The sequence below is a fragment of the Pogona vitticeps genome, chromosome 5 (genome assembly GCF_051106095.1).
Source record: "Pogona vitticeps strain Pit_001003342236 chromosome 5, PviZW2.1, whole genome shotgun sequence".
NCBI classification, from domain to species: domain Eukaryota; kingdom Metazoa; phylum Chordata; class Lepidosauria; order Squamata; family Agamidae; genus Pogona; species Pogona vitticeps.
In genome coordinates, this window is record NC_135787.1 from 10,351,744 (window position 1) to 10,379,568 (window position 27,825).

At 40.3% G+C, this 27,825-nt stretch overlaps 1 protein-coding gene across 8 annotated transcripts in view; it reads left to right on the forward strand.

Annotated features, from left to right (window-relative positions):
- Positions 1 to 27,825, forward strand: part of BMP2K (BMP2 inducible kinase) — a 71,413-nt gene that overhangs the window by 11,892 nt on the left and 31,696 nt on the right. For all 8 annotated transcript variants that reach the window (XM_020813929.3, XM_020813928.3, XM_020813930.3 and 5 more), the window contains exons 2-9: positions 5,058 to 5,176; positions 5,979 to 6,084; positions 7,866 to 8,008; positions 10,210 to 10,331; positions 14,293 to 14,374; positions 15,481 to 15,613; positions 18,745 to 18,848; positions 20,719 to 20,798. In XM_020813929.3, coding sequence (XP_020669588.3) covers positions 5,058 to 5,176; positions 5,979 to 6,084; positions 7,866 to 8,008; positions 10,210 to 10,331; positions 14,293 to 14,374; positions 15,481 to 15,613; positions 18,745 to 18,848; positions 20,719 to 20,798 — 889 coding nt within the window. The remainder of the gene's footprint in view (positions 1 to 5,057; positions 5,177 to 5,978; positions 6,085 to 7,865; positions 8,009 to 10,209; positions 10,332 to 14,292; positions 14,375 to 15,480; positions 15,614 to 18,744; positions 18,849 to 20,718; positions 20,799 to 27,825) is intronic.

Below are 27,825 nucleotides of genomic sequence, written 5' to 3' on the forward strand. Positions count from 1 at the left end.
ATAGAAACACCTTAAAAAAAGAATGGTGAGACTTATTTATTTATTCAATTCATATACTGCCCATTTAGCTAATTGCTACTCCGGGAGGTATACAACAAATGTATAAAATATAAAGTATGCAATTGCTATAGACACTAAACATTAGCACAAATAAAAAGCATCAAGACTGGTGGCAATACCCATAATGGAACTTACACTAGATATTCAAGATATATTCTTGATAAGTCCCTACAGTTGTTTGTCTAAGCCTAAGAAAAGCAGTGTTGCGTGAAGTCGAAGTCTTATTTAGTCTAGCGTCCTGTTTCTCTTAGTGCCCAACCTAATATCATGACCCTCAGCCAAAAAAGAACCAAGTACTGTATTTTGAAATATAAAATTTTGATAGGGTGGTAAGGTCCTGGCAGCGCTACAAGCTTGAAGCATTCTAATCCATATCACCAGAGGTGAAATCTGAAATCTACCCTTGTTGAGTGGCTTCATCTCTGATTTGGAGTTTCCTTTGAACAAGGACCTAGTTGGATGGTTCTGTGAGTTGGGTGCTTAGCTGTAGAGGTTGGAATTTTTATTCCATACTCTGCCTCCAGCAAAAAAAGCCAGCTTGTGTAGCCTTGTGCAAACTACACAGTCCCATAGTGCCCATAAAAGAAGGGAATTGTAAATCATGTTTGAGTATTATATGTATCTCAGAAACATTTAGAAAGTCACTGCAAGTCAGATTTGACTATACAGTGTATAATTTGGTCTGCATGTCTGGCCATGGATTTTGGAATCTCAGTGTTGTTATTTTCCTGCACATCCTCCAGAATTGTGATGTCCCACCTAAGACTTATGTGAGGTTGAAAGCTAGCCTATTTGTGAGATTTTAGTGGTCTAACAAAGGTACCACCTATGTTTGTATTTGAATTGTCTATAATGATTATACTTGCCCACTTTTCATTACCTTGTACTGTGTTTCCCCGAAAATAAGACAGGGTCTTATCGTATTTGCCGGCGTATAAGACGACTGGGTGTATAAGACAACCCCAACATTTCCACTCAAAATATAGCATTCGTTATATACTCGCCATATAAGACTATCCCTCCCCCTGCCTTTTAACCTGCTGGAGGGGCCAAAGAGGGAGGAGAAGGAAGGCAAGTTTCTTGGGCAGGCTACCAGCTGGCTCAAGGCAGAGGCCAGCGTCTGCTCACTCGCCCGGCCTCCGGAAGTCTCCTCGGGAGCCTGGCGCGGTGACGGCCCTTGCGACGAGTGGGGCAGCTCTGGCTTGTCGCAGCCGCCATTTGCTTGCCAGCTTCTCTCCACCCGGGCAACATGGTAGTACGTCACGGGGAAGAAGGAGGTGGCGCTGCTGCTGCTTTCCACAAGGGTAACTGTGCGAGGTAGTGACTGAGCCGGTGGGGACCGAGGTCCACCCGCTTCCTAGGCTGGGCTTGTCTCTCCATGCTGCTTCCTGCTGGGCCATGCGGCGCCTGAGAGCCGGAGCCGCCTGCTGCCTCCTTGGGAGAAGAGGCGCCTCCTCCTCTTCCTCGTTCATTGTCCTCTTTCCTCCTTGCACTACATGCTGCCTGCTCTGGGTGCACCTGGCGTATATGACAAACCCCCCTCCCCACTTGGAGGTGTGTTTTTCAGGACAAAAAAGTAATCTTATACACCGGCAAATATGGTATATTAATTTTTGCTCCAAAAACGCATTAGGGCTTATTTTCAGGGGATTTTTTTTCATGTACAACAATTGACATTTATTCAAATACAGTCATGTCATCTTGTGGTTGCTGCACAAGGGTGGAGGGCGGTCTTTCACTTAAGTGGGGCTTATTTTGGGGGTAGGTTTTATATTACAAGGATCCTGAAAAATCATACTAGGGCTTATTTTTAGGTTAGGTCTTATTTTTGGGGAAACAGGTTATTGCTGTTTATTATGACTGTTATTCAGAAGCATACCTATAATTCTGAAGGTGCTATATAGGCATAATGGTTAGTAGCTATTTTTATTGAGTTCTGTTCAGTGGGGTTTTTCTAGTAGATGTGCATTGGCATATTGGAGAGCCAGTACTGTATAGTGTGGATTCAGGATCGTATTAGGAATCAAGATAGTTGTGTTCAAATGCCTGGTTGGTTATGGGAGCTCACTGAAGGTCCTTGAGAATCTCGCATATGTCAAAAAACCCTATTAAGGTTTCCATATCCTGGAAGTGAGTTGACAGTAATAAAAACAAGAATTTTAGTACTGGAGAAACAAAACTGCACGTCTGTTTAAATAGTAATGCTTTTGGTATTTACCAGACATCCAAGAAGTGAATATAAAGACCAGAAATGTCTTGAAATTTAAAATTCATATTTAAATGTTAAGCTGTCATCTGCATTACAGCTTTAGTTTAGGCAATATACTTTGGTATTGAAGAGGAATTTGTCATATTAATGAATGCTTATGTGAATAGCACAGACCATGGGTGTTGCGTCAGAATCACAGTGGAGAGTGCACAGTTGTGAATGGAATTGAAACTTTGTGAATTGGCTTTATTCTTTGAGCTAATTTGGAAACATACTTCAAGAAGACAAAAGATTATTTTAAAGAATTTTAAACTGCCCAGTTTTTCAGTGATTACCATTTTATTAGTAAGTCCTTATATCATTTGGGTCTTACTCCATTAATTACTTTAAATATTAAACTTATCAGCAACTTTTCTTTTACATTGTTAAACACTTTTTCCTGAGCCTGTTAAAACTATTTAATTAACATCATACAATGTTTTTTATGTTTACCAAAACAAGACAGTACATTCAGATCATGGCAATTTAGCTTCTGGACTGTTACAGATTTAAAGTTGCAGAATGTTGCCACCTAATGGCAAAAGATTAATTACCTTGTGGCTTTCAAACTTGGTTCCATGGAAATCTGCGGGTTTTGCAGTAAAATATTCTTGCCACGTAATAGACCTCTTGAAGCCTTCAAAGACTCATTGAAAGCAACCTCATTTCAATAATCCAGTTGTATCTAAATTTTGTGTTCCCATAATGTGGGTTCATGGAGGATGACAAGGATGTTCTTGGCAGGGAATTTGACCTGACTTAACCTTTAGATCAATTCTGATTTTAATATTAGGTGCCCTCAAGGAGAGAACTGTTGGCCTAGCTGAGTAAGTGCACCTTGCTCTTTAGCTTGGGCTTCAAAGAATATTTGTAAGCATTTTCTGACACTTAGAACGTCAGCTTTCCAGAGCAGTACTTGACATGTTCTTCAAGAGTGGATTGATGAATATAATCTACAAAAGCAAGAGGAAAGGTTGATTTAAATTACTGACTTCACTGAAATGTTTTCTTGATACTATTTCACATATTTTCTACACAGTGGCACAAGTCTCTTACTACAGCTAAACAAAATATTGTTTTACACTGTGGTTGCATTCATTCAAACCAGCCTACAGTATTTGTCACAATGTTCTTTATGCTGTATAGTAAATGTTTTCACAGTATTTCCATCAAGAGTCTTATGTTACCACTATCAGTGTGACAATTCCAGTGTGAAATTAAGTATGAGAAGATAGTGAATCAGCTCACTGGGCAACTTCTTGTTTCCATGTTGTTCTTTTCTTTTTCATATTTCTTGGCCCAGCCCTACTCTCACCAAAACCAAACAGTAAACAAAAATGAAATGTTCATAGTGATTAAATTGAAATTACTGACAGTTACCAGGGTGTTTATAGTAGTTTATGTGTGTGAAATGGAAATGAAATGCCTGTGCTTTGGCAGGTAGAAGTAGTCTTGCTTATCTGCAAAATTATTGAAATAGTTCTTCTACTTGCATAAATATTCTTTAACTCAGGGGTCTCCAAACCTTTCAGCATGGGGGCCGCATCATATATTTTAAACATTTTTGAGGGCTGATGGAACACATTCGTGGGCTGAAGGGAACGGAGCTGAGCCTGCGGTGGTCCTCAGGCTGGATAAAAAGGCAAGGCGGGCTGGATGTGGCCCATGGGCCGTAGTTTGGAGACCCCTGCTTTACCTTAATAGAAGAAAACTCTGACTGAAGAGCTAAGATGATTATAATGACTATAGTCTTAAAGGACAGCATAGTATTTTAACATTGGTTTTCCCTCATTTATTTTGTATATTCTTTATTGTATAGTACAGAGAGTTTCTACGAACTTTTCCCTTGTGCATATCAATGCCAAAAGTGATGCAAGCAGCTGCATTTGATTCTGGATTTGGGAAAAGGTGCAACCATCATTTTGTGTTCTGGGTGAAATGACTAGTGATGCCTTTCTGCAGATGAGGACCTGAGATGGGAAGGGAGCATGCTTGTCTCACGTTTGCTGTGAAGCTACTGAAATACAGGAATAGATTCCATGGATTTGTGAGTGGATTCATGAAGGAAAGTTTGGTTCCATAATACTTCCAAGTAGAGACAGGCATGAATTGCTGGTTTGGTGGTTTGGCACAGTTTGTTTCTTAGCGGAACAGCTCCCCCAGATGCTGCCTCTGCCTGGGTGCCCGCTGTAGGGGTGGGGCATGAACTACGGATCAGCTGTTCAACTGCGAAGCGAACCACACTGAACTGGTGGTTTGTGCTCATCTTTACTTCTAAATACTATCCCTTGGCAGAAGCTGAGAGTTGTATAGAAGATTATTTTTAAAAAAATTCTGAACCTGTTTTGGAAGCTGATGTGGTGCTTTGCAAACATAATATGCAGAAAAGGATTTTATATTTATGGATTGCTTGCTTGTACCAAAAATGGTAAAAAGAAAGATAGGAACAGATTATGAGAAAAATTCAGAGTTAGGGTTTGTCTTTTAGAATGAGAGTTTGAAAGATACACAAACATAGCTAGTGGTGAAGGCTTATGGGAGTTGCAGTTCAGGAACATCTGAATTACCCAGGGTTGAACTACATCACAGTGGATAATTAAAAGAATGTTGATCAATTTACTGTTTCAGGAGTGAAACTTTAGTTATGTGAAGAGAGGTGGAATAGAAATTAAATCAGCTCATCAGTCAATAATAATAAACAGATGTTCTAGTTTATAGATCCTTTATAATTTGATCTCTTCTTTTTTAGGTGGGTTTTCCACTGTTCTGCTTGTACGGACCTATGGTGGAATCCGGTGTGCACTGAAACGAATGTATGTTAATAATGTATCTGACCTCAATATCTGCAGGAGAGAAATAACAATAATGGTAAGTCACAACATTTTCATGTTGTGAATATATATATGTCTAAATATTGTGTTAGGCGTGTGAGTTTATTACCACAGCTGCTACCATATGTGGACTGAGGGATACCACTATTGTAGCATGTGTGGTATTATCTTAGGAAGACAATAATTCTGTTGCTGATTGTTGTTCAAACCTATTTTTATATGATGGGCTTTGTGTTCCAAAAGTGTGTCATAAGTTATGAGAGTGTAAAAAATTAGTGAGGCTGTCATCAACATTAACAGGCACCACGTAATAAAAATTACTTTGACAGTAATTTTAGCTGCATGCTGTTAAAACAATGGTAACTTGTTAGTGTTTTATCTTATGTTGGACCTATCTTTAATCCAAACATTTGGTGTGGGATCTAGTTATGTTTTTTGAAATGTGTATATCCCTCACTGAGCTCTCAATATTTTTTCCTTATCTGTTTTCTTAGATATGCTGGTTTAGGAGTCACGTCTGCCTAGGAAATACTGGGAACTTTGGTTTTGCTGCCTGTCTCAAGTTATAATTCCTAGGATTTTTTGAGAGGGGAGAAACAAATCACTACTTTCACTATTCTGCATTGCCGAGTTTGTGCGGGGAGGGGGGGTCTGTCTCTGCTCAGGCCATGGACCGGGGGTTGAGGACCTCTGTTGTAAAGTACTGGCTTGTAGACATACAGTATGTATTGGGAGAAAAAAGATGCAGAAAGAGAAGAAACAAACAGGGTCGGGCACCATTTCATGTAGTTCAATTTTTTATTATTCCTTTACACTCAGGAATCTTGTTTCTTTTTCAGAAAGAACTGTCTGGGCACAAGAACATTGTAGGGTATTTGGATTGTGCTGTTAATTCTGTTAGTGATAATGTTTGGGAAGTACTCATTTTGATGGAATATTGCCGTGGTAAGTAAGGCTCATCTAATTTTAAATAGTTGTCTAACAAATGGTAGAGTAAGACTGTAACAGCAAAAAATATTTCATGGATTGTTTGTGTAGCAGCTGTTCATTAGGACCCACAGAGATAGATAGTATATACATTGCCACATAAAACTCAGTGTTTTGATTAGTTATTTTTGAAATATGACCACTTCTCTCCCAAATGCTTTCAGTTTGGGGCATGTTCACCATAGGTAAACTAACATTCCTCCCTGACAACACACTCTCCAGCATGCAGAAGGAATCTGAATATTTATTATAGATACTGTAGCTAATCAGGACTTAAGTGGCATCTTTGGACTGTTTTTAAGGCATTTTTCTTGATTTGGACTGATACTGTTTTAAGTTTTGGCATTGCCCAGATTTTTTTTTTATAGTTGCTGCATAATGCTATCTGAGAGGCTTGCCACCTATGCTATTTTGGCTCCTTACATTCCTGCATATCTTGTATGTTACTCAATATATATTTTACTCAGTATATATTAAGAGTTGACCCATATTATTTTTGGTCTTTACATAGTGCCACAAATTCTATGAATAGGGAGCATGGTGCTCTTTCATTTTTCACTCATTAATTCATTAATTTATTATTTCAACTTCTATATCTCATTAGTGTTATCACTGTCTGTGTTGCTGTGTATATTTGATTTATTTGCATTATAAATACATTTTAATTGCTTCCAAATTGGCAATATATAGCTCTTCTGATTACTCTTGAACACAAACATAGAGTATTGGTTCAGAACATATAGTTGCCTATGGCTGTCTTCTTACTTCTTTTATAGTTTATATAGTACTGGGCAAAAGGGATTGCTTGAATTGGTATAGGTATGTATATGGAGATTTAGGTACGGCTACACTTGCATTTGATAGTCTTTCTGTGGCTTGATTTGCAGCCTATTTTATGCTTCTGTTTGGATTAGATGATCACAGAGACTGCAAATTATTTTGGTACCAGTGCCCATATTGGCTCCTAAATTTGAGGCAGTTTGATCTACACCACAGCCCCCCCTCCCGTTCACTCTGCCTACTGATCCTTGGCTCTCCTTTTGCGGTTCATTGTAAAGCTGGTAGGCTGTTTAAAGTGTTGCATGGCATTAAGGAACAGGGATAATTTCCCAAAACTCACCATAATGTACAGTCACATACACATGTATTATGAAAACATAGTCTCCTTTAGTTTGTCAGAGTTGTTTTTATTTCATATTGATTTTTTTTTCCTGTTGAGAGGTGATCTAGTGTTAGACGAGTATATCAATATAATGATAAGGTGATTTGTGCTAAACTCTGTAGTTTTTATTAAAATATATTTTGGAGAATGAAACAACTGATCCCATTAGGAATGTTTGAATCATTGTGGATTGAACAAAATAAAAGCCCCCAGTGGCAGGAAAAAAAAAGGCTGCACTGAGTTGCCTTTGTTTTTGCATCGTATGATCAGTTACAAAAAGCAAATTCTTCTATTTCACACAGCAGGGTTTGAACCCAGGCCTCCTGAATCCTAATCTTGACGCTATCCATTACTGCACAGTGACTCACGTGGTAGTCTTTCTCTATTAAATTTGGTACCTTGAAAAAAGACTACTTGAATTTCTCATTTAAAAGACAATGCTACTAGTTGATCAAGATAGTTAAAAACATTCGTGTTTTGAATAACTAGCATTTCCAGCCGTAAAGTCTTGTATTTATCCACTTTGTTCAGAATTCTTTAAAGTATTGTTGCATTTTTCTACCTTTTTTTTGGTCAGCGGGACAGGTAGTGAATCAGATGAATCAGAGATTGCAGACAGGCTTTACTGAGCCAGAAGTGCTAAGAATATTCTGTGATGCCTGTGAAGCTGTTGCTAGGTTGCATCAGTGCAAAACTCCCATTGTTCATAGAGATTTGAAGGTAAGTGGAACTATTGTGAGTGGTATTCTTGCTGTTCTTAGTTATGAATGGGCATACCTTTACTTTGTTTCTGTTATCTTTATAGTATGATGCTACTAAATTTGAATTAGCCTTTTGAAAATTCTTCACTGAGTTGAAAATCAATGAAGCAGATGTTTCCCTGCTGATGTGATAGAGATTATTTTTTTGACAAAGGCATCTTCTCCTGTCTTAGAGCTCAAAACAAAAAAAAGAGTTGGCACGAAGACTGCAAATGGTATAGGTATTCTAGTAATAGTGATTATACACATGTAGGAGTCTATATTGTCGTGCCTTCTGTCTCTCCACCTTCTCTATATCATCAGGTAGCTATCCAACAAAGCTTTCTTTGTTTGGAAACCTTTGGCAAAGCTGTATGGTCAGAAATGCTGATGATTTTATCAGTTGCTACCATCTATTGTTGATTTAATGTTTCTTATTCTCCCCTCAGGTGGTGAGGCTCCCTAGGGATCTCTTTCAACCTGAAAGAAGCCTTTGGGAGTCTTGGCTGGGAGAGCTTGTAATGTCTGAAAACTGTCACTGCTAGACCTTGCTGTGGTGATTTTTGGATATGAAATATCTTCCCCTTATCCTGAGGCTCCCAAAGGGTTTCTCAGGTTGAAAAGGATCTTTAGGGAACCTGGAAACTTTGAGTGGTGGAGATTTGAAATGTTAAAGATTAATGTTTATATGTGGTAACATCATCAGTATTTATAACCGTGGAGTTGTGCAAGAGGATTTCAGCCATCAAATGAAGAAAGATTTGCTGTGACATTTTGGAGTAATGAAAGGGTTGTTAAATGCCAGAGAGGAATGTATTAAAATATTTGAAGGCCTGCTCTGGTAATCTTATAGGCAGGTAACCTTGAGGTTATAGTTATTTGTACTAATTCTGACTTAGATGCTGTAATGCAGTGGTGTCGAACTGTGGCCCTCCAGATGTTCTTGGACTTCAACTCCCAGAAGCCTTCACCACCACCTCTGCTGGCCAGGATTTCTGGGAGTTGAAGGCCAAGAACATCTGGAGGGCCACAGTTCGACACCACTGCTGTAATGGATAGAGTTCTAAAGGAAATGTCCAGAGTACTGGCCCATTTGGCTTCCTTGACATGGTTCAACCCTTGCCACTAGGGTACACATAGTATCCTTACAATTTTGGATTAGAGATCCTGAGGTCTTGGATGACTGGTTATGCCACCAGATGCTAAGCCTCTGGAATGTGTCAGCTTACCTAACCCAAGCATGAATCTATTTCGGTATAAATTAGTTTAATAACTCAATTTTTATCTTGCTTTCCCACCCCCCAGAAGGGTACTCAAGATAATTTGCCTCATGGTTTGGTCCTTGAAATGGGAGCTATGGTCACCTGATCCGGACCTCTGATACGGCTAGGAAAAAGACAGGAAGAGTTCAACTGTGGCGATTCTTACTTAACCATGAGATCTTGTATAGGTAGAGGGCCAGAGTTGTACAGTAGGTCAGTTCTTATCTCTATAAGATACTGTATTAGCTATTGATTTCTGCTTGAGTTAATAGCATTTGAGTTTTCAGGTGCACATGTATATTAAGGTACTTGGTGAGGACATCTTGAGATTTGGAATGAGGAGCCATTAATGTACATGTGACATTGAGCTATATTTCTCAATGTCAGCTGAATCAGGAGATGTAGAAATGCTGGATTTTTGTCTGAACTCAGTAATGAGATGGATGAAGCAGAGTCACTGTGGATTTTTGTTTTCCACATATTGGAGGATGATATTCTGTCTGTTTTAGAGTTGGTTGCGCTCTCTCAAAAGAAGAAGGTACACTCTGTTGGTTCTCCATGGCCCATCGTTATTAGTAAAGCTGATATGGTCTTAGAAGCTTGAATCACTTTTTACCTTCTACTGGTAGCTTGGCGTACCTCAGTGACTGATGAACGTTGTTGGTGGGTTTGTTCGATTGGCTTTTAAGAGGTGCCATCCCCCTTGTACCACCATCAGGAAAGTTCAGTATATATCTACATATTTCTTATGGTGGCCTGGCTTTGGGTTATCCTTCCAAGGGAAGTAAGATCAGTGTAGAATTTAAAACATTTCAGCTCACTTAAGCATTTTGATGAGAATTTTGAAATGGTTGAATATTAGGGCTGTCTTCCATTTTAAAATTAACCAACCTCCCTCCCTTCCTCCCTCTCTTTCTAGGTTGAGAACCTTTTGTTGAATGACAGCGGGAATTATGTCCTCTGTGACTTTGGAAGTGCCACTAATAAATTTCTTAATCCTCAGAAAGATGGTGTTAATGTGGTTGAAGAGGAAATTAAGAAGTAAGCTACATTTCTTATATCAGTTGTTTAACACAATATTCTGATAAATGTAGAATTCTCTATGTAAAAACACTAAGTGTTTGGGGAATTTTATGTGTGTGCATGTGTCTGGTCTCTGGGTGTCTGTAAATTTCGTTGTATGGGTATACTGTGTACAGTATATACTTACAATGACAAAAAATTATTATTATTATTATTATTATTATTATTATTATTAGTAGTAGTAGTAGTAGTAGTAATAGTAATAGTAATAGTAATAGTAATAGTAATAATAATAAATGAATTTAAAGTATGTATGACACCTACAAATGTCATATGTCATCAACTACTTATTTCTGTCATAGATGTTTTAAGACGGGGTCCTCAACGCCCGGTCTGCAGCCTGGTGCGGGTCCGTGGCCTGGGCTGGACTGGGCCGCGGAGACAGATCTCCCCCCTCCCCTCCACAGCCCCTTTGCACATTTGTGCACTGCGTGCCTGCACGAGTGCCCCCAGTCCCACGCATGCACATGTGTATGCCCCCGGCTCCTTTGCGCATACGCACGAGCATGGCAGGGTGCCCCGCCTTCCCCAACCGGTCCGTGGTGTTAAAAAGGTTGGGGACCACTATTTTAAGAGGAAAATATACAGCGAAAGGTCCAAATCTCTAGATCTGGATGTGAGGTGGTAACAATGTCTTTCAAGCAGAATACATTAATTAATTTTTCTCTTTACAAGTAAAATACTTCCCTTACTTTCTTTTCTTCCATATATGCACTGTTACAGTAGTGCTTTTAATCCTTGCACAGGCCCAATCCAAAAACAAATTATTTATTTCTTAATACAGTGGTGCCTCGCACAACGGGCGCCTCGTAGAGCGATGAATTCGCTCTACGAGGCCGTTTTTGCGATCGCAAATGCGATCGCAAAACAGTGCCCATATAGGTGGGAAATCGCAGAACGAAGGTCGGTAAGCTGCTCGCTTACCGACCTTCACTTTGCGACCCGCTGCTCAGCTGTTCCGCTGCTTCAAAATGGCCGCCGGAACAGCCGAAAGGGGCCGGGGTGCAGCGTTTTCGCGCCCTTGGTAAGCAAAGGGAGCGCGCGAAAACGCTGCGGAAGCCCCGAAATGGCTGCGCGCAACCATTTCGGGGCTTCCGGCAGCGTTTTCGCGCGCTCCCCTTGCTTACCAAGGGCACGAAAACGCTGCACCCCGGGCCCTTTCGGCTGTTCCGGCGGCCATTTTGGACCCACCGGACAGCTGATGGCAGCCATTTTGGCGCCCTCGTTGTGCGAGGGGAGGGCGCGAAAATGGCTGCTGGCCCCTGTGAAACATCGCACAACGGTAAGTATTCTATGGCATTGGAACGCATTAAACGCTGTTTAATGTGTTCCAATGCCTTTTTCTATTCCGTAGTGCGATGTTTCCCACAGCGAAGGTTAATCCGGAACGGATTAACCTCGCTGTGCGGGGCACCACTGTATCATTTTGTATATGTTCACTGATTAGTGGATTCTGTGGATTTTCTGTCCAGCTTCCAATATCCCATTTTAAATAAGAACTTCTGAAAATGCATAATAATGTAATTAAAAAAGAAACTGATGCACATTTAAGACAAAAACATTTGCCTTTAAGGGCACAATGGTGTTAGTTCTTGAGATGACATGCTAGAAAAGCTCCTAGCTTTACATTTCATAATTATATCCTTTCCTAGATTTTCCTCAGATAGTTTTTAAATAGCTGCAGTGAATTTGACAGTTGTTAATGTGACATTGTCTAGCACAGTGGTCCCCAACCTTTTTCGGTCCACGGACCGTTTGGGGTGTGTGTGCTCCATGCACGGGCCGGTTGGGGGGTGGGGCACCCCCGCTTACTGGTGGGTGTGTCGTGCTTGCTGGTGGATGTGTCACGCTTGCAGGTGGGTGTGTGGCTTCCTCCAGCGGCCCTTCCCTACAGGGAAGCTGCTGTGGGGCAACCAGCCCGGGAAGTGCCCCAACGCACGGCTTTGATTCTTTGCTTGCTCGCTCGCTCCCCACCCTCCCTCTCCAGGGAGCAGCCAGCTAACAAGCAGCCGCTCCCCCTCCCCCCACCGTTACCTGCCTGTGTCCTCCTTCATCTGCAAGAAGCTGGGACGTGGAGCTATTTGCGGGGGGGGGGCAGTGGGAGAGACTGCAATAGCCAAAGCCAGAAGGGGGAGAGAGCTGGAGTAACTTTGCAAACAGGCTGGTTGGCCGTGCGGAGGAAGCACTGCCTCCCGGAGGCAAGAGTTCCAAAGTTGCTCCATCTCTCTCCCCCTTCTGGCTTCGGCTATGGCCATCTCTCCCACTGCTCCCCACAAGTAGCTCCACGTCCCAGCTTCTTGCAGATGAAGGAGGACACAGGTGGGTAAGGGTGGGGGGGGGGAAGGGAGAGCGGCTGCTTGTTAGCCAGCTGCTCCCTGGAGAGGGAGGGTGGGGAGCGAGCAAGCAAGCAAGCAAAGAAGCAAAGCCATGCATCGGGGCGCTTCCCAGGCAGGCTGTCCTATGGTGGCTTCCCCACAGGGAAGGGGCGCTGCTCTCCTGGAAGGGGCGCTGGGGAAAGGGTTAGCATGAAGGCCACACAACCACCAGCAAGCGCAACACCCCCCCCCATGTGGGGGGGCAGAGATCTGTGTCCGCGGTCCAGTTCCAGCTAACCAACGGACCGGCACCGGGCAATGGACCAGGGGTTGATGATCCCTGGCCTAGCAGTCTTAACTGGATTGTAAATGCTCCAATTTCATCATGATCAGGCTTTTTTTCTCTCCAAAATTTTATTTTATTTTTTATTTATTTATAACTATAACAAAAACAAATCATATACATAAAACATGTACACTTACAACACAATAACAGTGTTCCCCACCACCATATACGGGACCTCTTGCCATATTCTTCTTTTTCTTCTTCTTCTCATTCTTCTTCTTCTATTGTCCTCCTCTCCAGAACTGCATAGATTCTTGATTTGGAGCTCTCCCTTTCCCCCTTATTAACACATATTCCAAAAATTTGCCCCATATTACATAAAAATTGTTCTTTTTCAACTCTCCTTTCTTCATCTTTAAATTACAAGTTAATTTATCATTTAATGCTACATTCCATATTTCTTTATACCATTCTTCAATTTGTAATTCAGTCTTTAATTTCCACTGTCTAGCAATAATCAATCTAGCTGCTGTTATTAGATTAGTTATCAATTCTTTAATCATTTTGTCATATTCCACGTTCTCATATATTGATAACAAAGCAATCTCAGCCTTACATTCTATATCTTTTCCACAGATACAACTTAATTCTTTGAAAATTTGTTTCCAAAAACTTTGTACCTTTTCACATTCCCACCACATATGAAAGTATGTACCAACTTCTTTCTCACATTTCCAACAGACATTCGGATGACTGGTGTTAATTTTGTTTAATTTTACCGGTGTTAAATACCATCTTAAACTAAGTTTAAAAATTTTTTTCTTTATTCTTACTGACATAAGATTTATCTCTCCAAAATTTTAATAATAATAGCAAATAATAGCTTGGTTTGGATGTCATAGTTTGTCAGTGATTTGTGGGAACCCTCTCACTTTGACAAACAGCAGGCTGAAGTTGATACATGTTTCCTTTTTGTTCCTATTGCAGCATATGTGGCTAAAGAAACCATAGACTTTTTGTGTCTTTTGTTCTTTTTTGTTGTTGTTGTGATGTGTAAACATAAAATAGGCCCAGCTCTGAAAACCAGAGTAAAAAACTATAGGTTTTTAAATCTCATCATTTTCCTTATATTTGAAGGACTCTAAAGTGCAATGCCTTCTGTAAGCAAATGAGCTGTACCTCTGATTTCTGTTGAGGCTTTTGCCTTTAGTACTATTGGATCAACTTTAGTGCAGTGCATAATCATTTGGCTACTTAAAATAAGTTAAAATAATTTTTGTGCTCTCATTTAATCTTTATTCCAATTATTTACTCTTAGGTATACTACATTATCATATAGAGCTCCTGAAATGATCAACCTTTATGGAGGGAAACCAATTACAACCAAGGCAGATATCTGGGTAAGAAAGTTGAATAACTTTTCTCTGGTTAATAAGAAGCAGGCTAGTTAAAGATATATTGGAGAAATGCAAATGTGGAAATGGATCTAGATTTAGTCATACCGAGTTCAGTTTGTATATTTTAAGCATGGTAGTCTGGAATCCCCTCCATGGCATTTATGAAGACTTTATCCAAAATTCTGTTCATTTTTATTTCATGCACAGTGTTCCATCGCATGTGCCATTGTCCTTTCCTGGTGTTTCAACAAGGAGGTGTTCACTATCCCATTGTGTGAGTGTGATATCTGTTGCTTTCATTCAGGTTATCACCAGCTCATACAACTGGAGGCTACTCTGTATATTAAGTAGAGCAATTCATCTTTGGGGTGTTACGCTCTACATTTCCCTAGAGGATGCTGGCCATAATAAATAAAAATTAAATGGCTTGCCTTCATTCTTCTTCTTCGTGGCCTCTGTGAATACACACAAGTGGGTTTTACTGCACCTGCGCAGGACGTTTCGGAAGTGCAAAATTAATAATATAACTTTGTAAAAAACCATAATGCTGACTTATTCATTCACTGCTTTCTTTGTTCTGGTAACTAAATTTGAAAAAAGGCACACTGAGGTACAATCCAATGTTTTTGTAGCAGGCCTGAGATAAAGGTACCTTATTAATAATTCTAATACATAATTTTGTAATGGGAAAAGTCAGAACTTCCGTATGCCAAAAAATGGCAAAAAGAAAGAAAAGAAAATAATTCTCAAGGAAGAATTTTGGAATGACTGAGCAGTACTATCCAATTTGATAGGATTCCTTTTAATAAAATTTCACAAACAATACAATTGATACTTGAAGTAAAGAACTTGTGCTAAATGAGACTATTAGATTAACATACAAACCCCAACAAAAACCTGCCATCTTCTAAATGTTTAAGCAGTTTTGCTATTGCTTACATTTGTTTAGTGGGCTTGAGAACACTTTTAATTAATTTATATCCCAAAGAATAAATCAAATGTTATTTTTTTAGACTGCTGCATTTTTGTAGTTAAATTTGTGTGCAAATACCTCATATACAATATTGATGTCGATATATTTCTCATTGATAGTGTGTTTCACTCCATAGGCTCTTGGCTGCCTGCTGTATAAGCTTTGTTTCTTCACACTTCCCTTTGGTGAGAGTCAAGTTGCCATTTGTGATGGCAGCTTTACCATCCCAGACAACTCACGTTACTCCCATGGTGTACATTGTTTGATAAGTAAGTAACTGAAGCAAAATGCAAACTGAAGTTTCTATGCAATGATTAGATCAGGGATAGAAGACGTTTGATGCTGCTGATGTTTACCACCACAGTCCCCGCTATTCCAATAGTGTACACAGTTATCATTGGCCATCTCAACTTTGGCTTCAGAGAAGTGAAATTTAAAATGTCTGATCGGCCAAATGTAACTTCAAGCTTGGGTTACATTTTAAATTCAGTTCTTATGGTAGGAGAAGTGGCAGAGAATAATGTTAGAGGATTACATGTTGACAGTTTTATTGTTTTTTTTTTATTTAAAAACATCCTGACTTCAGGATGTTACCTTATGTGTGGTCATTAGGTACCTGAAGTGATACACTGACTGATGCCACTCAATTCTGTTTCTCCATTGCATTTGAATCAAGAGAGGCTGTGCATGATTTAGTTTTGTGCCTGTGTGCAGTGTGGGCTGGATGAGCATCAGAAAGTTGAAGCTGTGTCCTAGAAAGATAGAGGCACTGTGTGGCAGGGACAGATATTTGCATTTTACTTTGTGGAATGGTCTCCTCTCAACAGTGTAATAGACGTCACCTCTTGCATGTACTATGCAGTTTCTGCAAAGAAATCTTTTCACCCCTTCCATGAACTGGCAGGCAGCTTAGGTCAGAAGGCATATCAGAATCATGAGTTGGAATTTTCCAGATTTTCAGTGACATTTGCAACAGATGGGGCTCATTGAGCATAGACATTTTTGCCATTCCTAACAAGAAATGACGGAAGTACTCTTCCTGAGCAGGTTGAGAGAAAAGTTTTCTAGGAGGTGACCTTCATGGCTTGTTGTTCAAAGAAACTTCTATACCTTTTGTTTTTAAATGAACTGTTGGATAACTCAGTGGTTTCGGTATCTGGCCGCAGAGAAAAAGGTTGCGAGTTTGATTCCCCACTGTGTCTCCCTGATAGAGTCTGCACTCAATGATCCATAGGGTCTCAATTATTATATAGAGTTGAGAAAGAGACCTCATTCTCTTCATGGTTGGTTTTTCAGGTTTATACCTGAGGGGAGGGGAACCTACTGCCTCTTCCCCTCTGTCCCCTCTCATCCCCTTCCCGCAACTCCTGTCACCTTCCTACCTGGTCTTGTCTCTTCCTCCTCCACTGCCACCATCTTTACAGACAGTTCCCTTCCAAGAGGCGGGCCAGCTGTCTGTGCGCATGTGCACATCTATCAGCTGATAAGTGTGTGCATGCTCAGAGATAGCCAGACCAGCTCCTGGGAGGGAAGCTGGGCTGCTGCCTCTGAAGATGGTGGTGGCGGAGGAGGAAGAGGAGAAGATGGTGGGACCAGGTTAGGGAGTTGATGGGGGCAGCAGGAAGGGGGTGGGCAGGTGGGCATCTGTTTCTCTGAAGCACAATGAAGCCCCAAGCAGAAAAAAAGTTCAGCATTTTGTTTCTGCAAAACAGGTTGCTCAAACCAACCCCCCCTTTTTCCTGTTCATAGTTTGGTTCATGCTCATCTCTAGAAATGACCCATTACTTGTTAAATGCTGAATGTCAAGATGTTCAGTGAACAAAAGATTGTTTGGAGTGGAATAGATCTGGGTAGGGAAGAAATGTTAAGAGCAAAGTGTGAGGATGGAGAAGCTGGGGTAGAAATGAAAGTGGAACTTTCTTGAGCAGAATACTCCAGAAGTTTTGAGATTGTGAATGTAGCATGAGATTTATTACATTATTATGTCCCTTGATGAGAAAACCTGTAATGACCTTAGAACATAAAAGAGGCCTAGTTTGGGAATATTTTAATGAAATTCCCTTATCTGTAGATATTGCAGGTAGGCATGCAAAATGCAAACAGTGCAAACCAATCATTAATTTTCTGATGTAACTGTAAAAGTCAGCTGAAAAGTTATTGTTCCAAAAATAAAGCCTTCATGTGGATTGTAATACTAAAGTTGTAACAACTAGCGGTAATTAGCCTTTATGTTGAAAGCCATGGTTTAATTTGAGTGTTATTAACTAGTGATTAAATTTGGGATTTAAATCAGTTTAATTTAAATCAATTCACCCTGCAAGGAGTTGTGGATCTGTTTGTAGCACACCCTTTCTCTCAGTGTAGAGAAAGCCTTGCATTCCTACTGAGAAAAATGTGGAAATTTAAGAAATCAAGGCCATAATCCTATTAGTTCTTTTATGCCAGCATAGGTAAAATAGTGATTACTGATGATTAATGAGTTGTTTATATTCCTAGTTGCCTGCCAAGTCATGCAACTGGAACATGATGAGGAACACGAGCAATAATTCAATTAACCATTGACAATTTGCTGCTGCAATTTATACTATTACACTTATGTTGGCACAAATAACCAATAGGATGCTAGTCAAACTCATAAAAAGGTCAAATTAAAAAAGGAAAAAACCTGCTGCCCCAGTGAAAGGCAGCAGGGCATAAGAAAAAGGGGCTCTTCTGTCTGTGTTTTGCCTCTTTTGCTGTTCATAGTATTGCTTTGTTGGTCATGTGTAATTTATTGCCAGTGTGTTTTAATGGCTAATCAGTTTGAAAAGTATAATACAGATGATTACGTAAACTCAGTACAACGATAATTGATATTTACGAGAAGGATGTCTATGATAGTGTCATTTTTTTTCTTCAGCCAATGTTTGAATTTATAAGTGGGTTTGACCATGTTTATGAGTAATATGGTGAGAAAGGTCAGAATACTCAAAAACATGTATAAACTTGCTTGGGGGTTCAAGTATAGGTTGGAGAAAAAGTGTGAAATGTCATAGAAATCCTCCACCTACATAAGTATTTTATTTTGTAAAATGAGTAGATATATTCAGTAAATCAAGGAAGATTGCTAAAATGTGCTATTTCATGATTAAATATGGAAGCAAGATTTAAGACAAAATTAAATTAACAGTACCATCAACAGTTCTGCTAAAGTTGCTTGCAGATGTTTGGAATGTAAGAATTTGCAGCTATTTTGGTTATATAAAACTGTGTATTGCTCCAAAGACTTTTCTGGGAAGTGAATAGTTGAAAGGATAAAAGCTGACTTTTCATTTCTATAAATATTACATGAAAATAACACTTTTAATGCAGTTTCTAAATCTTCAGTATGATACAGACATATAAAATTTATAATCTGCAGGGTACATGCTTGAACCAGATCAAGATCAACGACCTGATATTTTTCAAGTATCCTATTTTGCCTTTAAACTTGCCAAAAAGGACTGTCCACTATCCAACATTAATGTAAGTATATCTGTTTTTGCTTATTGAATATGTAGGAAGTCTGTTTCAGGGTAGCCAATTAATTCATGACTTACAGCAAAAACAGATTATTCTCTTAGTGGTTCCTTTCTCTCTGTCTCCTCCGGTCTTCACATCTGCAACTTTATGAGAAACAGTCTGGTCTGCTCTTCTGTGGCTCCACAGCATAGGATGCCTTGTTACCACCTGTATTTCCTTGCATTTCATTTGTTTTTCTTGGACTAGGGTAAGGCTGAACCTTATTGAGGTACACTAGTATCACAGCAAACTATGGCAAGTCCTTAAAGAAATGGGAGTGCCTGACCATCTTATCTATCTGCTGAGAAGCCTATATGTGGGACAGGAAGCAACAGTTAGAATTGGATATGGAACAACTGATTGGTTCAAAATTGGGAAAGGAGTATGACAAGGCTGTATATTGTCCCCCGGCTTATTTAACTTATATGCAGAATACATCATGCAGAAGGCTGGACTGGAGGAATCCCAAGCTGGAATTAAGATTGCCGGAAGAAATATCAACAACCTCCGATATGCAGATGATACCACTTTGATGGCAGAAAGTGAGGAGGAACTAAAGAACCTTGTAATGAGGGTGAAAGAGGAGAGTGCAAAAACGGTCTTAAACTCAACATCAAAAAAACCTAAGATCATGGCCACTGGTCCCATCACCTCCTGGGAAATAGAAGGGGAAGACATGGAGGCAGTGACAGATTTTACTTTCTTGGGCTCTATGATCACTGCAGATGGAGACAGCAGCCCCAAAATTAAAAAAAAACACCTGCTTCTTGGAAGGAAAGCGATGACAAACCCTGACAGCATCTTAAAAAGCAGAGACATCACCTTGCCAACAAAAGTCCAAATAGTCAACGCTATGGTTTTTCCTGTAGTGATGAATGGAAGTGAGAGCTGGACCATAAAGAACGCTGACCACTGAAGAATTGATGCCTTTGAATTGTGGTGTTGGAGGAGGCACTTGAGAGTCCCCTGGACTGCAAAGAGAACAAACCTATCAATTCTAAAGGAAATCAAGCCTGAGTGCTCACTGGAAGGACAGATCCTGAAGCTGAGGCTCCAGTACTTTGGCCATCTCATGAGAAGAGAAGACTCCTTGGAAAAGACCTTGATGTTGGGAAAGTGTGAAGGCAAGAGGAGAAGGGGACGGCAGAGGATGAGATGGTTGGACAATGTCATTGAAGCAACCAACGTGAATTTGACACAACTCCGGGAGGCAGTGGAAGATAGGAGGGCCTGGCGTGCTCTGGTCCATGGGGTCACGAAGAGTCGGACATGACTAAACAACGACGAATATCACAGTTTGGGTGCAAACTCTGCATCCTTGACCTCATTCCAGTGATATTCATTTGTTTGCCCACTTAACTTCCTATGAAGCTCTTGATCTGAGGCAAAATGGTCATTGATTGAATGTATGTAGGTCCCATTCATTGAAATGATTTACATCTAGAGCCATTTCTGTATTTTCATTTGCATACCCATACATGTATTTTGTTTTTACCTGTATAAAACAAAAATGCAGGCTCCCCTTTGGTTAAAGTACTATGATGTTAAAAAACAAAATAAAACTTAGCAGATATTACTGGTTTGGGGAATGTAACATCCCTCTACCCATTTGAAATTTAATTTTTCTCAATGGTAAAGGATTATTGTTTTTCAGTGTTGATATCAAAATGGAGAAACCCCTCAACCTGATAATAGCATATTTTCCATTGTGCAGTTCACTATGAAAAACAACAACATTAAGGCACTGAGTTCAGTAGTAATTTATATGACAAGTACTTACTGTTCATGCCATTTAGAAATACATTGAATAATGTATACTGTTCGTTTTCCCAAGAACTCTCCTCTCCCTTCAACTCTTCCTGAGCCTTTGACAGCTAGTGAAGCTGCTGCTAAGAAAAGCCAAATAAAAGCAAGGTGAGTAGAATCTTATACATTTTATCCATTCGTTCTCTTATAGCATTGCACTGTAATATACTTCAGTACATTTTATGTGTGTTTTCAGTGTGGAAATAGTTCAAAAGAGTCAGAATTTTTCCATTAAATGAATGCTAGTGGTGGTTCTGTTTAGCATGGTAGGTTTCAGCCACTAGAAACTCAGTCTCCCAAAACAGATGAGCAAACAAGAATAACTTGTATTTTCCTTTGAATAACAAAGGAAAATACAAGGCATAATATACCATATCCGCCTCATTTTTTCATACAGTAAAATAAACAAAACAACCACCATACAAATAGTGGTTTGAGGAGTGGAAAGGAAAGGAAAGGAAAAAGGAGTATGAAAAAGAGCAAAGGATAGGGACATGAAGGGGGGGGGGAGGAGAGTGGCAGATGTGAGCAAAGAATAGGAAAGAAAAAGAAAAAGAGATGAACAGAAGATGAGGCAACTAACATTTTGTTGGAAGGAACATTGATGATGTGTGCAGTGAAATACTTATTTCTTTCCTTTTTGTTTCTTTGGGGGTATGCACATACTTCTTTAATTTTCTTTTGCTTTCATATTTTTTGTTTATCGGTCTTTTCATTTTTACATAAAAAGGAGGGCTTCCTCTGGGGTTTCCATTTATCTTTTCCGTTCGTATTTTTTGGCATTTCAGAAGTTCCAAAGAACCCTTGAAAAGTAGACCAAAAAAGAAAAAAAATCAGATATGTGCGGGTACTAGTTTACATTACCACATTCACAGAACCCAGTGGCACACTGACCGGCACAGCCACAAATCCCACACTCTGGCCCATGTTCCGCTCCCCCCCAGTGCAGAAGCAAACAAAAAACTGTATTTTTCCATGTATAAGATGATAGTTTTGTTTAAAATCTTTAGACTAAAAATTGAGGGTCATCTTATACATGGAAGCAAGCTGAGGAGAAAAAACAAGTGGAGGGGGGAAGGGATCAAAGTGATCCTGCCACTCTTTAATCGCTGCTTCCCCCTCCACATGCAAAGCCTCACAGAGCTTAGCATAAGGAGGGAGAAAGCAGGGATCAAAGGGCTCCAGGATCACTTTGACCGCTGCTTTCCCAGCCACTTTCCCAGCTGCTTTCCCAGCCACCGCTGCTTTCCCAGCCACTTCCTTAGCAAAAGAAGGGGGAAAGCAGCGGTCAAAGTGATCCTGCAGCCCTTTGAATCCCTGCTTTCTCTCTCCTTATGCTAAGCTCTGTGAGGCTTAGGAAGTGGCAGGGAAAGCAGTGATCAAATTTTCTAATTTGGTGTTAGAAAAGTGTTGTCTTATACATCAGAGCGTCTTATAAATGGGAAAATACAGTTGTCCTCAAAAGTCCCACCAGAATATACACCTTTAACAAAATAAATGCGCAGTAAATTAACCAGATAATAATTAGTAAAAAAGAGAAAGAAACAGGGAAAGCACCCACCACATGGAAAAAATAGTAATAAAAAGAACGACATGCACAGACTGCCTTTCCAGAAACAAAGAAAAGGCAAAAATTACAGTCAAAACCTGTGTAAACCAAAACTAAAACATGATGAGATTTCTCTTTCCTGTAACTCTTGATGCCTTTTCTCATCTTTGTTGAGTTAAAGTGAGAAACAAAATGAAAAATGAAAAAAAAAAGAGTGAGGGAAATTACAAAATAAATGGTGAGGGGGAGCAACAAAATAAATGGTGAGGGGGAACAAAAATAAAATCCAAAGGAGGCATGCATGCACGGGCAGGCTGTAACGAACAGCCCTGCCCTCACCTGTCCGTCACAGCTGAACAGTGGAGAAGGAGCCAATGACAGGATGGAAGGTGGAGCCAAGGGGGGGAGGGGGCTGGATATAAAGGCTGGTGTATGGAGTCTGAGAGAGATTCTGGTAGTGAGAGACAGTGTGAAACTTAAAAGTGAACTGAGAGTGAGTTAGAGGTCTGTAAGAATGCTGAATGGAACAGAGAGTTAATGGAGCTTTAAAGTTAAAGTTGAATTGATTCAAATACTAGTGATGAGCAACCTGTGATTTACTTATTGAATATTAATCATATATTAACTTCCCTGATCTAATAAATGACTTAAGTTTTAAAATTACACATGTCTCCATGATTAAATGGTATTAAAGCAATAATACCTGGTGGCAGCGAAGAAAGAAGAAGAGTGAGAACCTCGTGAAGACCTGAGGGGATAGGGGCTTCAGAGGAGATCACCACACAGGCAACTGGCAGAAACAAAAATAATCCAAAGAAATTGAGAAAATGAAGGAAAAGATCTAAGATGCAGGCAGGCAGCAATCTAAGATAAAAGGCACTAGGAACTCAGCACACAGTAATCCCCACTTTTTGGAAGCAAAAAGAACATTCTTCAATGGGCTCCAGGCCCATTTAAGATTCAGAATTCCTGCTTTCCTCCTGTACATTTTGATTGGCTGCCAACAGCACTTGCAATGCTGTTGGATGAAAAATTCCCCAAGCTAATTTAGCAACAAAGGGATACAGTACTGAAATATTGCACTAAATAGGGAACACAGAATAAAAATGAAACTTCTGTGTACTCTTTTGTAAACATAAGTTATTTGTGTTTTGGATTTGCTGAACAAATGTACACTGCACAAAAGAAAAAGTCCCCTTTGTGTTTTGGATCTTTTGTTTGGACCTGAAAGGCCCAACCCTAAGCATTCAGGCTGGTTTTGGAGCTTTGTGCTCTGCAGCTACCTATGGGATCCAGCAGTGTAGACTATGAGGTAAGAATTGTTTATTGTACAAGTGATGGGCTTTATTCTCAGTTATGATAGTATAGTCAGCATTTTAATGGTGAACTGTAAATAAAAGATGTCACAGGACTGCTTTTCTCTCTCTTGTCTGGGGGCATTTTTCCAGGGAACAAGGACCTTCAAGGACCCCTTCCTCCCTCCTACAATGACCTACTTTCGTAAAAAGATAGATAGGAATTTTGTTTACACATGAGTGTGTTGTTGTTAAGTCATGTCCAACTCTTCATTACCCCATGGACCAGAGCACGCCAGGTCTTCCTGTCTTCCACTCCATCCCAGAGTTTGGTCAAATTCATGTTGGTAGTTTCTGTGACACTGTCCAACCATCTCATCCTGTGTCGTCCCCTTCTCCTCTTGCCTTCACACTTTCCCAACATCAAGGTCTTTTCTAAGGAGTCTTCTCTTCTCATGAGATGGCCAAAGTATAGGAGCCTCAGCTTCAGGATCTGTCCTTCCAATGAGCACTCAGGGTTGATTTCCTTTAGAATGGATAGGTTTGTTCTCCTTGCAGTCCAGGGGATTCTCAAGAGTCTCCTCCAGCACCACAGTTCAAAAGCATCAATTCTTTGGCGGTCAGCCTTCTTTATGGTCCAGCTCTCACTTCCATACATGGCCACTGGAAATACCATAGCTTTGACTATACGGACCTTTGTTGGCAAGGTGATGTCTCTGCTTTTTAAGATGCTATCAGGGTTTGTCATCGCTTTCCTCCCAAGAAGCAGGTGTTTTTTTAATTTCGGGGCTGCTGTCTCCATCTGCAGTGATCATAGAGCCCAAGAAAGTAAAATCTGTCACTGTCTCCATATCTTCCCCTTCTATTTCCCAGCAGGTGATGGGACCAGTGGCCATGATCTTAGGTTTTTTGATGTTGAGTTTCAGACCGTTTTTTGCACTCTCCTCTTTCACCCTCATTACAAAGTTCTTTAGTTCCTCCTCACTTTCTGCCATCAGAGTGGTATCATCTGCATATCGGAGGTTGTTGATATTTCTTCCGGCAATCTTAATTCCGGCTTGGGATTCCTCCAGTCCAGCTTTCTGCATGATGTATTCTGCATATAAGTTAAATAAGCCCGGGGACAATATACAGCCTTGTCGTACTCCTTTCCCAATTTTGAACCAATCAGTTGTTCCATATCCAGTTCTAACTGTTGCTTCCTGTCCCACATATAGGCTTCTCAGCAGATAGATAAGGTGGTCAGGCACTCCCATTTCTTTAAGGACTTGCCATGGTTTGCTGTGATACTAGTGTACCTCAATAAGGTTCAGCCTTATCCTATCTTCCACTGCCTCCCGGAGTTGTGTCAAATTCATGTTGGTTGCTTCAATGACATTGTCCAACCATATCATCCTCTGTCGTCCCCATCTCCTCTTGCCATCACACTTTCCCAACAACAGGGGCTTTTCCAAGCAGTCTTCTTTTCTCAAGAGATGGCTGAAGTCTTGGAGCCTCACCTTCCGGATCTGGCCTTCCAGTGAGCACTCAGGATTGATTTCCTTCAGAATGGATAGGTTTGTTCTCTTTGCAGTGCAGGGGACTCTCAAGAGCCTCCTCCAGCACCACAATTCAAAAGCATCAATTTGTTGGCAGTCATCCTTCTTTATGGTCCTGCTCTCACTTCCATACATCGCTACTGGAAATACCATAGCTTTAACTACACAGACTTTTTTCGGCAAGATCATGTCTCTGCTTTTTAAGATGCTGTCTAGGTTTGTCATCACTTTCCTCTCAAGAACCAGGCATCTTTTAATTTCATGGCTGCTGTCACCATCTGCAGTGTTCATGGAGCCCAAGAAAGTAAAATCTGTCACTGTCTCCATATCTTCCCCTTCTATTTCCCAGGAGGTGATGGGATCAGTGGCCATGATCTTAGGGTTTTTTTGATGTTGAGCTTCGGACTGTTTTTGCGCTCTCCTCTTTCACCCTCATTAAGAGGTTTTTTAATTCCTCCTCACTTTCTGCCATCAGAGTGGTATCATCTGCATATTGGAGGTTCTTGATATTTCTTCTGGCAATCTTAATTCTGGCTTGGGATTCCTCTAGTCCTGCCTTTTGCATGATGTATTCTGCATATAAGCTAAATAAGCCGGGGGACGGTATACAGCCTTGTCGTTTTCCTTTCCCAATTTTGAACCAATCAGTTGTTCCATAGTGTTGCTTCCTGTCCCAAATATAGATTTCTCAGGCGATAGATAAGGTGGTCAGGCACTCCCAGTTCTTTAAGGATAAGGATTTGCCATAGTTTGTTGTGGTCCACACAGTCAAAGACTTTTGTATAGTCAATGAAGCAAAAGTAGATGTTTTTCTGGAACCCTCCGGCTTTCTCCATAATCCAGTGCATGCTAGCAATTTGGTCTCTAGTTCCTCTGCCGCTTCGAAATCCAGCATGTACTTCTGGGAGTTCTCGGTCCACATACTGCTGAAGCCTACCTTGTAGGATTTTGAGCATAACATTGCTAGCGTGTGAGATGAGTGCAATTGTACAGTAGTTGGAGCATTCTTTGGCACTGCCCTTCCTTGGAATTGGGATGTAGACCAATCTTTTCCAGTCCTCTGGCCACTGTGGCGTTTTCCAAACTTGCTGGCATATGGAGTGTAGCACCTTAACAGCGTCATCTTTTAAGATTTTAAATAGTTCAACCGGAATGTCATCACCTCCACTGGCCTTGATGTTAGACATGCTTCCTAAGGCCCACTTGACTTCACTGTCCAGGATGTCTGGCTCAAGATCAGCAACCGCAGTATCTGGGTTGTCCGGGACATCTGGTATAATTTCTCTGTGTATTGTTGCCACCTCTTCTTGATGTCTTCTGCTTCTGTGAGATCCCTACCATTTTTGTCCTTTATCATGTCCATCTTTGCACAAAATCTTCCTTTAATATTTCCAATTTTCTTGAACAGATCTCTGGTTTTTCCCTTTCTATTCTTTTTATATCTTTGCATTGTTCATTTAAGAAGGCCCTCTTGTCTCTTCTTCCTATTCTTTGGAAGTCTGCATTTAATTTTCTGTAGCTTTCTCTATCTCCCTTGCCTTTTGTTTCCTTTCTCATCTCTGCTATTTGTAAGGCCTTGTTGGATAGCCACTTTGCTTTCTTGCATTTCCTTTTATTTGGGATGGTTTTTGTTGCTGCCTCCTGTACAGTGTTACGAGCCTCCATCTGTAGTTTTTCAGGCACTCTGTTCAACAGATGTAGTTCCTTAAATCTGTTTTTCACTTCCACTGTGTATTCATAAGGGGTTAGGTTTAGATTATACAGTGGTGCCTCGCTTAACGATTGCTTCATACAACGAAAAATTCACTTAACGATGGCTTTTTCAGAGCAATCTTGTGCTTCACTTAACGATTTCCCCTATGGGCAATTTTCGCTTAACGATTTCGGGACCATGCTTCACTTAACGATGACAGTTTTAGGTCCCCTTGTTTCGCTTAACATTTTTTTTACAGCCCCGTTTTTGCTATTTTTAAAATATTCTAAAATGTTTAAAAAATGTTTAAAATGCTTGGAATCGTTAGTGCACCTGATAAAACCTTCATTAACTTAATTTGGCTTTGTTCTGAGTCTTTTTGAATTTTTTGTGAATTTTTTCCCCCCATTGAAATAGGCTTCAATTCATTTAAATGGGTTTCGCTTAACGTTTTTTCCTATGGGGAATTTCGCTTAAGGATGGTAATCCATTCCAATTGGAACGGATTATCTGGTTTTCAATGCATCTCTATGGGAAATGGTGTTTCGCTTAACGATGTTTTCACATAGTGATGTTTTTTTGGAACCAATTAAAATCGTTAAGCAAGGCACCACTGTACATGACTAGCCCAGTGGTTTTTCCTGCTTTCTTCAGTTTAAGCTTGAGTTTTGCTATAAGATGCTGATGCCACAATCAGCTCCAGGTCTTGTTTTTGCTGACTGTATAGAGCTTCTCCATCTTTGGCTGCCGAGAACATAGGCAATACCGAAATCAGATTGATTATCTGCTGATGTCCATGTGTAGAGTCGCCTCTTGTGTTGTTGAAAAAGTGTGTGTGTGATGACCAGCTTGTTCTCTTGACAAAACTGTATTAGCCTTTGCCCTGCTTTGTTTTGAACTACAAGGCCAAACTTTCCTGTTGTTCCTTTTATCTCTTGACTCCCTACTTTAGCATTCCAGTCCCCTAGAATGAGAAGAACATCTTTCTTTGGTGTCAGTTCTAGAAGGTGTTGTATGTCTTCATAGAATTGGTCAATTTCAGCCTCTTCAGCATTGGTGG